The following is a 14835-nucleotide window of genomic DNA, read 5'->3' as shown; positions in this document are numbered from 1 at the left end:
GGCAATGTTGGTCAGGAACCTGTGATTAATATTCGTAGTTGTGGTTGGGGCTGGATATTTCCTCAGGTCTCACACCTTGGAGGGTAGGGTTGTACACAGTTATTGGATAAGAGACAAACCAGCACTTCAACATCGGAGACCTCGATAACTAAGCCACTGTCCTGTAGAAGGGATAGAATGGCCCTGATGTGCTGTTGGTGTTCTCGGTTTCTGGTAAAAATATAAGTATATCATTGGCATAGCATACACAAAAGGGAGATCTATAAGGCTGTTGTCCATCAGCCTTTGGAGTATAGCCCCTGAATTTGGGAGGCCGAATGTTGAGCAGGTGAAGGTATATGTCTCATTTTCAGGATAGTTTTGTGTAGACTGTAATTTGGAAATATCCCTTCATTAGGTCAAACTTGGAGAAGATTCTTGCCCTATGGAGGTTGGAGGGTGGATGGGGTAGTGATTGGGTTTCATCTGGAGGTTGAAGTGCCTGTAGTCTCTGTGGGGGGAGCAATGAGCTGTCGGGTTTTCATTTCCATTAGCATTCCACCTAAGTGGAATGTTAATGGAAATGAAAATTTCGTTTTCAATAAACACATGTTCTGTGGATGTCCAGTCTGGTGTTGTCCTTGTTCTGTCTTTGCCTGTTGGTGTTGCATGTCATCCCTTTGTAGCCTTAAATGGTATCTGATAAAATGGTCTTGCAAATTCAAAGCTCAGTGATGCAAGATTTTGTCTCAAGTCTTCTAGATATTGCTAGTCTGGTGTGTGGTCAGATGAGCAGTTTTCAATAAACCAATCAGTAAGCAGAATTTTCAAGAATCTACATATAAAGGAAACGACAATTGTCTGTAATGTTATGATTAGCCCTGCCCATTTAGGGGTATATAAACTCCCATAGGATTGGCCTGATCAATGAAGGATGAATGGGAGAAGGACAGAGAGAAGGACAGAGAAGAAGAGAAGCTTATGTTTTACCTTCAAGTAGAAGCCCCTTCAGATGTTTTAGCGCTTCATGTCCAGGAGAAAACAAATTGCCCTTATCTATGCCTCTTCCAAAAGCTTCAGAGGTTGAATCTCAAGACTACTGTCCCACTTTGGATGAAACCATCTGTGTCTTCTATAGATCAGCTGTCAACACCCCTGCCTTGAAGGATAGTTCACAAGATATGTAACAAGTTGTTTATAGTCCTATCTTGCATACCATCCCCCCTATCTTCACCTACTTTGTTTTATTTTCTTAGTATTAGTGTGTGAAAAGATGAGGAAATGCAGCATTTCCTATTTTGTCTATCATTTTTGTTAAGTAAAATTAGAAAGAACCTGATGATTCAAGTCCAAATTGTAAAAGTGGGTGGTGAAGCCCAGAGGCTGGTGGCCTTTTAGCAAATACCCATCCATTTCATTTCTTTGAAGACATTCTTTTCAGTGAAACGTTTCCCCAGTGGCTTGTGCTGGAACTTGGAATGGACTGGGGGACCTGTTGTTTTCATGTGATGATAGATGCAGTGTTACCTCTAGAATCTGACAAAGGACTGTCTGGAAAATGACAACGAATTCCAGCAGGAGGTTTTGTAGGTACATATGGCCTACTGATGAGATGGGAGGCACATAAACCCAAAGGAGAAGGGGGCCCTGTTTGGCAGGAGTACAGGGGTATGATGCAGTGATGGGTGACATCTACAAGTAGCTCATAGTGTCTGAGCAACCAGGGCTGGGTAGGGCCATTCGGGTGTCAGCGACGATGAATTCTCACGTGTATTTTCGTCCCATCAAGTGGAGGTGAGGTCATAATTACTATTTATTCGAATGGGGTTAAGAGACATCTAATTTTGCAACGGGAGAAGGCAACAGGCTAATTGAAGAATTAACAATCCTCAGGAACATGTGCTTAAGCTATACTCTGAAAGTAGGAAAGGGGAAGTAGGTTCTTCCAACAATTTCTGCAAACCTATGAGCTTTGCTTCGTTGTTATTTCTAGAAACTTCCAGCACGTTGTTCTGAGAGTTTGGCCTTAGAGAAAGCATGGGCAGTGTGTTGCAAGGCTTTGGTGGCCTCCGACAACTTGTCCACCTTCCTCAGTTGGTATGCTGTGGATATATTTTTGGGTATTAGCTGGGGGATGTTGCAGTCAAATCATGCTTTAGATGGACTCAATAACACATCGAGGTGCTAGAAAAACTGACTGTATTCTGATAACATCATATTGAGAAAGGCAAAGATATTGAAAATGGTGATTAACCTAGGACACTTAGGACGTAAGTGATTCTAAATTTTAAATATGAAACAGTTGTCTTTTCTGCTAGTTTCTGAAGTAATTCTGACTCATTTGATGTTCTGCTCTGCCAGTTGTCTAAAAAAACTGGGGAAGCACAGCAGGAAATTAGATTACCTGTGACGTAGGCATTAGTGTTAGGTTAGGGTTAGGGTTGGGAAGGACAAGCTTAGGTTCGGTTAGATGGGGCCTCCAGGGGAGGCAAAGACCTCCCTGTCAGGTAAGACATGACATCCTAGGTTAGGCTAGGTTAGGATCCACATATTATCTTCATTGTAAGTCACAGCAGGAAATGCAGAATGTTACCAACTTGAAGGCTCAATGAGAAAAGAATACCTATCACCTGGGACATGCTGCTCTAGGTTAGGTTAGCAAAATGGATAACTCTCTAATACCTCTTTATCAAGCCTAAACGCACAGGCTTAGAGTTCTGAAAGCAGCGGATGAAGCTGAGGTAATCTCAAGTTAAAGTGAATTCACAATTAAGTATTATTTGTGGTTTAATGAACATAAATACCCGCTCGCGTGCAACACACACACACTTGTTTGTATGCCAATGCTAGAGATAAAAATTTTCATTACAAGAACACGCAATTTGGCCTACGAACACAAAGTAATACCAGACTTTTACACCTTTAAAAAGGAGTCAGAAAATAGTAACTGAAGACTTTCACAATTCTTACCTCAAAGAGCGAGCATCAACCATTCTGTCCTAAAGAAAAAAGTAAAGGCAGTTCTAAGGTTTAAACCCAACAAAAAATGCGTTAGTGGCAGCGTTTCCAACACCAGCCGTCCTCATACTTTTTTAGAAACTTCCAATATAAACACATGAACAATAACACAACCAATAAATGAGTTTGTGGATGTTGACGCAGGAATCAATTTGCAACTCAGACACCAATGACAGAAAAAAGGCACAGGATAATCTTGACATTTTAACTTCTTTTAACAGACAGAGGATGACAGGCTTCTGTACGCTATTTGTAATCCTTTTTACAGTAACCTGTGGCGAAATTTACCGAGATGTAGCAGTTGTTGATAGAATTCTTGAATTTTTCGATGTAACTACGATTGCGGTTAAAAGATCTTTGGTTGCATATACAATCTTTTAACCATAAAAAAGCACGTCATAATATTTCTCTCCGCAACGGAATAAAAATGGTTTTTTAAAAGCACGGTTTACACGCGCTGCGATCTCCTGTTTACACGTAACGACAAATTGCAACAACCTTTTCATTACAATAAATCGCTACAATTTATCGTAGCGTGTAAACCGTGCTTTAGAGTTAGCGGAACCAATTGTTGTGGTTTTCTTGGTTGTTGGTTGCTTTCTGTGACTTCAGTTGTCTCATTAACAGATTATGAAGACTTCACTTCGTCTCTGTCCCCACTTGTTGCATGCTCTTTTTATGGAGTTAAAAACTATAAGTTACGCCATCAACGGAATTCATTATATACGGTTTTTACTAATAAATATTTTGTTGCATTAAAATCCTTTTCATCATGTGCGCTTTATCTCCGTATATCAAATAGCATCTTCCTTCACGTTAACAAGTCCCAGTACTTATAAGATGTCAGTGCTCGCCATCTATATATGGGACCGTCCCGGCAGGTATAGAAGCGCAAACAAAATTTCAAAAAGGCATTTTAACAGGAGATTTTGCATTTTCTGACAGAGGCATCGGGCATAAGACTTAGGAACAACCAATTTAACTTTACAGTTTTAGTATCGAAAAGAGCAAAAGTTATATTTTGGAGGTCACTTGGTTTTACTGAATGGTAATGCCATTCTTTCTGCCATACAAGGACAATTAATTCTTTACCTAATGGTATGTTTTTTATATTAAAAAAAAGTGAAAAAGGAGGAAAACAAAATTATTACGAAATGTTCTTTTAATGCTCACAAAAACTGCTTATGCTTAAAAACATAGTTTTCATTACAGCGCAAAACTGAATGTAAACAAAAAAGTTTCCGTTTATTTAAACAAATTTCTAAAGGAACAGCAAACAATAGGGAAAGTGTGGAGCATATTTATTTTTATGCAAATCACACACATGTTAACAACGGAGCATTATTTGCTTTGTATACTCGATGCTGATGTTTCGATTGCATTCCCGAGAGAGAGAGAGAGAGAGAGAGAGAGAGAGAGAGAGAGAGAGAGAGAGAGAGAGAGAGAGAGAGAGAGAGAGAGGAATTACTATATGAACATTTTTGTAAAAGGATGTAATTAAAATGATTTCGTTATGTATATTAGTTCAGCAAATGTGCTCTGTAATTTTTCTTTAGTTATTTGCGGTTTCTTTTGGAACTTGATGAGACAATATTTCTTTAATCGTGACTTCTAAGGACAACACAACAGATGATGCGACCCAAATAGAAAATATGGGTCAGTGATGATTCTGTTGTGGAATACAAGCATACTTGAATTGCCAACGAATCTGGGATTTATTTGTTATTATATATATATATATGTATATATATATATATATATATATATATATATACATGTATATATATATATATATATATATATATATATATATATATATATATATACTATATATATATATATATATATATATATATATATATATATATATATATATATATATATATATATATATATATATATATATATATATATATATATATACATACATATACACACACACATACACATATATATATATATATATATATATATATATATATATATATATATATATATATATATATATATATATATATATATATATATATATATATATATAGGCAGCAGTGAAAGCATTGAAAAAGTGGAAAATCAACAGACTCTGGTTTCACGCAAGAGATGCCTAGAACAAAATGGTTGACGCAGATATGTTGAAGTGCCTGTGATTTTGAGATTTTGTACATCTTGGTAAAATTTGCCCAAGTTCTATTTCTTAGGATTAACTATATGTAACGTGATATACAGCATAGAAGTGAAATTTAAATTTTAGTAATTACGCACTGAATGTTAAATGCCACAGTAAATTTTTCCTATCAAATCCCTAGGAGCCTACAGTTCCTCGTGCTTTGGGAGATGCGGAGAGAAGGATCTTTCTCAACCCTGCCAGTGCAACTCTTCTTGCAAAACCTTCTACGATTGTTGTAAGGATTACTTTGAAATCTGCTTCAGCTGTCAGGATCGCTGTGGCGAGGCCTACCTGTCTTCGAAGCCCTGCCAGTGTAACAATAAATGTCCCTCTCATGGCAACTGCTGTGACGACTATAATGACCTTTGTGGAGGTGAGTACAATTTAGTTTCTGAGTTTTTCGAAGAAATTCCTGAAATATCTTACCTCATCTCTTAACTGACTTCTTATCGCTACTTTTCATACAGTTTATTTTTGCGTCGCCTTTCATCAACTGAATGTGTCAGCCCGAAGTCGTGCTTCGGATCCGGTAGGCAAAAACCTACTCTCCAAATGGGTGCTGATTGAAATACCTAAGTCCTGCGTCGCTCTTAGAGTGCTTTGCCCGGTACAATGCATGCATTGACAATGAAAAAATAAAAAATGTCTCATTATAATCTTGTGAAGAATCCGAGTCCAATCTTCAGTTGATTACATGCATAAATAACTAACTTCGTTTCACTTTTACAGAATTCAGCAAAACTTCTGAAAACTTTTAAATGATGAGCTTCGCTCGCTATCTAATTTATTTGATTGCTAAGTTTACCATATCCACATTCACAGGGAGTCAAACCTGCCACCTCTTCAAACCAATTCTTTTAAATTTTAGTACACTGATGTAAAAAAAATGTGGTGCTATTAAAGGCAGCATGTAATTTAGGCTCTTTTTCAAACTTGAGGTAATAAACAAGTAGGAAATTTATTTTAAAGCAAAGCCAGCAATATGGCACTGTATGGCTATAATGTTGGTGGCTGAGATATTTTCCATATTAGACTGTTATTGTGGAATAATTGTAACAAAATAAGAAAATAACTAGCGTGCACATGAACAAGTGCTAAACTTAAAGTACCTCTTGAGAACATTATTGTAGAATATCCATGCTGATAGGGAGTAGACGAAGCTGAGGCCGAATAGCAAACCCCCGTGTCAGTGTAAGATTCATCTGAAGAGATACGGCAAGACCTACTATTTGCAATAAGGTTTGATTTTGGGACAACGAATAGTCTTCGTATACACAATGCATTTAAATTCGGAGTTGCTAGTTTTCCTATTCACAATTCTCTAAGTTTAACCATTTGTATAATAATTCCTCAGATCCTGACACAGCATTCGCCTTTTCATTACTTGAAGATTCAGTAACTATTTTATTTTACGTTTTCTGCTACTAAATTCAAGAAGAGACCTGCATGCTGATCAGCAACACTGAAACCCCGCCATTCATTGTGCTTAGCATTACAATCATAGAGATAACAAAGGTTAAGGGACAGAAAGAAGAGCACCCTAATATGTAACAGACTAGATTTCGATGTTTTAGACATGAAACTAGTAAGTGATAGGAAGGAGATTCGAAGAAAGAAAGTGGTTTAGATCGAGCGAGAGGGGACGTTGCAATGGACGGGATATTTAAAGACTATGCACGAGATGGACAGACACCTTCTTATCAAGAAAAATACTGAGAATAAGTTATATGGTTAAAGCTTCAACAAAATCATCATAATTTTTAACTTGCTTTTCCAGGTGGCGAGGGTGTCACGGACAATGAGCTCAGGGATCTAACTGAGGCCCTTTTGTCTTTCGACGTGAATAACGTCGGAACCCTGATCACTGTTGATCCTCAGGGTAAAAGCAGCACATCTGAGGATGTGGCACCTGGACCGTAAGTGTGTAAAAATACTTCGGGTACTTTGAAATATGATCCCTTTTTATCTAGCTTCCGTGAGTACTACTATGATCGTAAAATGACGTCGAAATATTTGGTCATAGTAACTTACAGTTGAAGGATACTGATATGAAATTTGATACTGAAGTTCAAAACAGAAGGTTACAATTTCCCAGCTGTCTAACAGAAAAGAATGACGTTGGCAAATCCCCATACAGCACGAACATCACCGCCAACAATGTGTTTATGACCCAAACATGGTATCTGTCGACATCCTAGTCTCAACTTTCAGCTTTAATTTTCCACTGGAAAGCATTTGGCTCAAGTATGAAAGTGAAACATCAATAGAAGCAAGCACCAATTTTCTTTGCTGTTTTTCTGTGTATTGGGTTAAAAAGCAATGAGTAACCAGTGCAGTAAAATGTCATAATAGTAGAACTCATGACACTTTCCAAATTTACTAACATATTTTTTTCACTAATCTTCTTAAAGTGAATAATCAGAACATATTCAAGTGGTGATTTATCATTCTGACCCACATAACTTTTGGGTCATGAGCCTAATTGCCTAATGACTGTTTCTATAACAAAAAGTGTTGCTTTCAGGTCTTAAATGAGATGACATTCTACTATACAAGGAGGTATATCTCAGTTGAGACTACTAGTTTCTTGAATTTTTAGTACCGTTCGGGAAATCAAAGACTTTCACAATCCTTCAAATTTTAAGCGTCATTCAAAATGACGAAGTATCATTAGAGGCCGAAAGTAAACAGCCTTTTTTACCAACATATGCTATAGAATACAAACTTGTTTTTCGGTGAAGATATGGTTGGTGACCTAGGGAATACTACGTGTGATATTCTCACGTACTATATGTATTTGGTGCTGGAGCAGATGTTAGTGATATGTAAACATATATATTATACTTTTTCGGAACCGTATGGCATCTAAATGAGATAACATAGCTTTCCGATCGACAAATGCTGCCATAAGCATACGAAAAAATGTTTTTATCCTTTCAAAAGCCATGTAAAACCAGCTATTTACACTTTTACGGTTGTGAACGATTTTCTTTGTCAGTCAGTGTCGCTAGCATGTACAGTATATACGAGTCTAATCGCGACACAGCTGGAGTTAGGATACCCAGCCGGGTTATTGTTGAAGACTGAAGATAAACTGGTGTTTCTCCGCAAATGCTACGTGTAGTTGATTTCCTTTTGTTAAAAAAAGCAAGAAAGAGTATTTTGGCTTCATTCAGACAACCGTTTGCCTTAGTAACCGAAGTGTTCACCCTACGAAGACTTAATGTTTAAAACCAGACCTGTGTTACTATCCAAGTAATAAATTTGCGAATTTCTACCGTCCACTATTGATTGTTTCTGACGACATGATCTCAGAGGGTTTGATGTGTTTACCATAGCAGGAAACAATTCAATGGAAATATAGAAAGTAGGCGAATAACCCCTTCATTATATGGCATAGTTGAGCAGAAAAGATTTGCTTTGAAAAGTCTGAATTACTGTCTGCCTAAACTTGTTTAGAAATAGTCTGTAAACCTAGAATGTTAATATCATGGTAGAACGACTACTTTACAACACAAGGCCACATTGCTTATAGTTGGGATATTTGCAATTTTCTAGATGCTTAATATTTGAGCCACGCCTTTACAGTAAAATACCAGCATGTAATTTCTCTTCGGTAATATTTCTATTCACACTCTGATCCTTTTTTATAGGACATTCAAGATTTAGAACTTACTCCCCTTCATTCATGAGCGATAGGGACTTAACTCTTTTATTTGAAGAGTTACGCTGGCAACTATCCCTTATTCATTTTTGATTCGGGATTCTCTTTTCAGATTCTTTACACATGTACCTCCAGAAGCTTTGAGCGGTCCCACTATTTCTGCCCTGATCGCCCTTCAAGACAATTACATCCCAGACGTCAACGAAGGCGAAGTCGAAGAGCCTGGAGAAGCTGCTGAACTAGAGGATTTCCTTGACGCCATCATGGCCACAAAGGTCATGAAAATGACAAATGATTTCCTTTACGAAAAAAGTGAGAAATGATACTAAGTTACTGCGTTCAGCATAATCAGGCTTGTGAATGCCATATACTCTAATTAAAACAGTGTTTTCTAATTAAATTACAATCCGCTATAGCGGTTATAAAACAAAATAATCCACCCAAAATCTTTATATGAAGAAATCAGTGTTGGGAAAGATGGAATATGGGAAAAGTATTGCAGTACCAACTGTGCTAAATATCAGCGCATCATATACCTAAGTGTGCTGCTCATATTCAAATACATAAATAAAAAGTATGTATAACACTCATATAAATTCAAATACATTTAATGGCTTCTCCTTTTTTCTTATATCGGTTATATTTTCATTACAGGACTCTGCACTGGTAGTCTGAGAAACAAAATAAAGGAGATTTGGTTTGATTTTTACCCTCGGGGTAGCGGCAGTGCTCTTGGCTCCTCAGGTTTCGAGCACGCCTTTGTAGGGGAAATAAAGAAAGGTGCTGTCTCCGGGTTCCACAACTGGGTCTATTTCTACACGGAGGAAAGCGCCGGTAATCTTGACTACGGCGGCTGGAGTAAAATGAAGGATTTTGGCGAAAAGGTTAGTCTCTCTTTCAGCTCAGCTAAGAACAGAAATTCTTTTCAATCATGACTGATATTTTAAAAACTGACTTCTTTATAATTCACAGATAAATTTTTTTTTCTGTTTGGGTACAATGGTTGCACAATCAAGAATAAACTGTCCAGACCTTGATGTTGACACTTCATCTTTTATACACTTGCTGGAAATGTGGCACGACTGTTTGTCATTTATCTTTTGTTTTCAAGTTATATGACATCTTGTTTTCATGCAAATGAAATATTGTCATTAAATATTAGATCCCTTAAGAATACTGATGTGGCAATGTTAAAATCATTATTATTATAATATAGGGCCTGGTCCTTGAAGATCACTTTGAATGGCGTAACTACAAGAAAAGCGTCGGCAGCTCATTCATAGCCACGTCTCCAGAATTCGAGATAGCCGTGTACACAGTGTGCTTCTTGGCTAGACCTGACTCCCTCTGCCCAGTTCAGATGAGGGGACACCAGTTCAAGATTCAGACGTGGACATATAAGTACGACGGAAAAACCCTTCTTGGCAGTGCTTACCCACATTTATAAGTCTTGGACAATGAGTAAAGTAATGTAACTTGAATACAGACGATGCTGTCCTCAAGTGAAAATTATATTTTCTTCCAGACTTACACTGTCTTTGTGTTAAAGGTCTTATTAAAGGTCCGAATAGTAATTTATGGTATGATTTATAATTTATTATTTTCTTAAGGCAGGTGCTGTAAATGTCAGTAAAGTGTGTATATGCAGTTATGACCCGAGTTTCATTAAGATTCCGAAAAATAAATATCGTATGATAAGTGTAGCATCAAATACTTCCTTCACTTCAGATTTTACACAGAGTGGTTAAATAGCAGTTTGAACATACTTCTCCAATAAATTGCGGCACATATGATAAATGCATACTTTCTAAAGCATAGTTCACTTTAGTGTTGCTACCTTAATAATTTAAAATTCATTGCAATAGGCTTGTATTAAAAGCATCTAGGGTACAGGTTATCTTTCTTGTAAACTAATCTTCAAACATGATTATTTATAAAATTTATGAAACATGAAGATACACTTTACACTTTTGTTCTATATGGGTGATACATGCGAGGTGATAAAGAATTCTAAATTCGCCTGCAACGATTACGCAAACTGAGAAGGAAATGTCATGAACATTCCTTACAGGCAGAATTTCGCGGACCCTACAGGCAAGTTATAACTTGACCTTGAAAATTTGTAAAGATTTCCTTGTGAGGTGGAGAAAACTTTTTTTTTAATATGTAACTTTGCATAATTGTGTTTAGTCGTTATGGAGAATTTAAGCAAGATTTTATATAACCATTTGAAAAGTAATTTCTCGTTGCCATAATCACAAAATAACACTTAAATAAATGTGTATTGCGTTGAGAAGTCAATCATTGTAAGTAACCGGCCTAATATTGGTGAAGGCAGGTTCGGGTTAAACCACTCGCAATATGTACAGTATACTGTATATATTATAAAATGAACAGCTCCACACTTAGTCTGTCTTATATTTCCAAAATTCTGGCTTGTGTACAAAAGGTCGGTCATCATATTTGTAAAGTGCATTGTATCTTTAAATGGTCTGTAAGGTCATCAATGAGTTTAAGGGTCAATGGGCGTATTTATCACTTTAATACAAATGCCGTGACAATTGCTGTCAGTTTCAATCTTGTACGGAAAATAGACTTCGTCTCTCTTTGTCAAGAGATAAAACGACATTTTCTTACAGATCATTCTTTAGATTCAGCAATAATTTAGTTGACAAGTACCACAATTTGCATGTGCAATACAGGGATAAAATACTATGAAATACATTACAACTAACACACGAGTTGTAAACTGTATTAAAAGTAATGGCAGATTTATATTAACAATATGAAATGACAAAGTCATGGAGTAAACCTACATTGACATACTGTACACTAGGTAGCACTCAAAAGTGCCTTCTAAAAATGGATGTAAGCTGCCAGCTGTCTGATCATCATTCTCTTCAACTGGAGTTTCATGTCAAGTTACTTTGTGCTTACACTCAAACATGCATACCTGTCCTTAGCTATAGGATCTTCCCCTAGAAAAAAGTTAAGTATACCTTAGTGTAACCAGACAACTGAGCTGATTAACAGCTCTCCTAGGGCTGGCCCGAAGGATTAGACTTATTTTACGGGACCTACAGCTTACTGTGGAATCCGAACTACATTATACTGAGAAATGAATTTCTATCACCAGAAATAAATTCCTCTAATTCTGCATTGGCCGGCTGGAGAATCGAACGCAGGTCCAGCAGAGTGTCATCCGAGTGCGATAGCGACCCGCCCAATGAGGAACTTCTTCCCCTAGATGTTCTATATCTTATGCAACACTAGCGGCAGACACGGAACTGGCCATGACAGGTTACAAATACAAATAGAGGTTACATTAATCCGTCCCTCTTTCGTTGATGGTCTGTCTGGCTGGAAAGTTGGATTTATTGTACTCAGCCAGATTTTCCCTGGTTTATTGGGTCTTCTCATGAGAACTTCAGTTTATCTCTAATTCTTGGAAGGAGTTCCAAGAGCTTTCTGGTTTCAAAAAAAAAAAAAAAAAAAGGGTGCTGATAAATATCAATATTAATATGCTATTCTGGATAAGGATAACTCACGCTGTTCCATCAGCCCATATCAGATCAGGGTATTCACAATATTTTTCAACATCTTTCGTGAAGGGTCAGTGGAAGGGTGCCCAAAGAGTTATGATCACTGTGAGTTTTTAAGTTTTCCTAGTCCTCTACCAGGGATTAACCACCATTAATCCCTTACTTTCATAGATAAGGCAAAAACTAAACTAATGGAAAACATCTCCGCTACTTCTCAGTTAAAAACATATTTCTTGGTTGTGCTAGTATTTTCATATTAGAATCAACTTTAATATTATTCTGAAATTTTTCTTTACCTTGAAATGACGACAAATAGGTTATACGAGTAATCAGACGTTCGGTCGCGTTACTTGCATTCAGAGGAGGATAAGTCTGGCAATATTGTTTTACCATTCAAATCCCACCACTGACCACGGTGTGTGTATTGAACAATCGCACTAAGGATCAAAGTAAAATGCAAGGTCGAGGCTTTCTGGCTGAACGCACACACGGATGCAGACAAGAATAAGAGAACGACAAATAAAAACTGATAAACAGATAAAAAAGAAAGTTTGCTTGAATTTAGATTCTATTACCTTTATGAAAGAATAGATACATTAGCTACTATTTGCATTCTAAAGCACTTGTGCAATGAGGAAGACCCTTTATATTAAAGGAAAAGAATAACTTCCCAGCTGTTCATGAAAACCGAAACAAGTTCTCGGGGATAAAGGCGAAGTCTGAATAAAAGACGCAAGCATGCAAATCAGAAGTGCAGAGCATTATTCATTTTTATCGGTTACGGTCGGCAGCTGTTACGAAAGTTCTCGAAATAGCTCTTCACGACAGGACGTCCAAAGGTTGCAAAAGAAGTTGTTAGGAAAAACCTAAAGTGAAGAGTGAATGTATAGGAAGAGAATGAAATGGAATATAAAATTTAGGTTAAATGCCTAAATTTAAGGTCATTCAGCAATGAAACATAAATTGAAAATAAAGAGGTTTTAAAGGTATAACGGGAGGAAAACCTCGCAGTTACACTAGGAAACAATTTTTAGGAGAGGATGGAAAATAAAATGAAAGAAAGAGAATATGGATGGAGGTACAGTAAAAGGAATGAAGAGGTTGCACCTTGGGGCCGAAGGCATTCTGCAAAGTATCTTAAGTAATGCCTACAGCGCACCGCATGAGGTGCACTGATGGCACTAACCCCCTACGAGGAGTAAATGTATGTATTTCTGGAATTTCTACAGCAACTGTTAGGGAAAACAAGGTGTCGTAAGAGCAAAGTGTCTAATCCTGCTTGTAATGCATTACAGTTCCGCATATCTGTCGGGAATTAGCCACGAGTTTGTTTCATATTCGTTACTCATATGTCACCGTCTTTTAAAATAATGCTCTGGCAATGCAGGGAATTGTAGTCACCAGTGGGAACATTTGTGTTAGTGTTTGCAGATACCATAAGAAATTTCATAGATATACAGATGGTTTCCTTTCAACAGCCATAGGGTGGTTAATTTTTTTTTTTTTTTTATAAAAATTAATTAGCAGCAGTTGCAGACACACTGGATCGTGTTGACATTAGAGCTTGTTTGCGTAGGATGCTACAGTGGAAAAACTTTATTAGAGAAATGACAACGAAAAGTTATCACTGGGACACATTTTCATTTGGTGATTAAAAAATGAGGACTGGCCAGGGCTAGTCAAGTGGTCTATATGCCAACTTTATGTTTAAAGCTGCACATTGTAACTGTAAGAAAATACGGCGAAAGGAAAAAAGAAAAAGGAGCAACAAATTCACTAGAAGACCACTATGATGTAATCACATTACCGCGTACCATCATCTGTGCCCTGACCTATTATCTGACGTAAACTATTACATAACTATTTGTTATCTACAAGTCATTTCCCCATGACAGCAATATTTCAATATTTCTGACTGAAGGTGATAAAATATTCCAGTGGACTCATTACTGTGTGAAAGTAGAAAAGCTTTAATATATTTTCATTTGGCCACTTCCTTTATTTGTACTTACGACTTATTTGTCGCTGTTTGGAATAGGCTATGACGCAGTCTACAAAATATCCACATAAACATATAAAACCAGAAGAACTAGCTATAATAATTATATCTAAGTAAATATTCATAGTAAAATGCCCAAACCTTGTTATTCAGTATCAAACAACATCTAAAAATGAAATAGACCTTCAGCATTGTCAAGGTTGTCAAGCTTCAGAAGACCGGGACGATGATTTCAGAGCATTAGTAGGAAAATAAAACAAACGAAATTTGATAGGTCGCATAGCCCGAAGCTGAAAAAAATGACTAAGCATAAAAGTGGATGGAATGGTATTACAACATTTAAAGTCCTCTTCAAAGTATTTGAATGTAATATAAGTGCAGATAAGAAACTATATGCGCCTCACAACGTAACTGATCTCGTGTGACTAAAGTTGACCGTTATCTTTGTCAGCGCCTCTGCTAATCA

General features: G+C 37.0%; 1 protein-coding gene across 1 annotated transcript in view; it reads left to right on the top strand.

Moving 5' to 3' along the window:
* The window catches only part of LOC136827931 (uridylate-specific endoribonuclease-like), a 10857-nt gene extending 377 nt beyond the window's left edge, over positions 1-10480 (top strand). Inside the window, exons 2-6 of the mRNA XM_067085392.1 lie at positions 5304-5537; positions 6942-7080; positions 8941-9140; positions 9483-9712; positions 10045-10480. Of these exons, the coding sequence (XP_066941493.1) occupies positions 5304-5537; positions 6942-7080; positions 8941-9140; positions 9483-9712; positions 10045-10275 (1034 nt within the window). The 3' untranslated portion in view covers positions 10276-10480. The remainder of the gene's footprint in view (positions 1-5303; positions 5538-6941; positions 7081-8940; positions 9141-9482; positions 9713-10044) is intronic.
* Positions 10481-14835: the final 4355 nt, after the last annotated feature.

This window comes from Macrobrachium rosenbergii, chromosome 42 (genome assembly GCF_040412425.1).
Source record: "Macrobrachium rosenbergii isolate ZJJX-2024 chromosome 42, ASM4041242v1, whole genome shotgun sequence".
Classification (NCBI taxonomy): domain Eukaryota; kingdom Metazoa; phylum Arthropoda; class Malacostraca; order Decapoda; family Palaemonidae; genus Macrobrachium; species Macrobrachium rosenbergii.
Note: the sequence above shows the minus strand (reverse complement) of the source record. Positions and strands in the feature narration are given on the sequence as shown.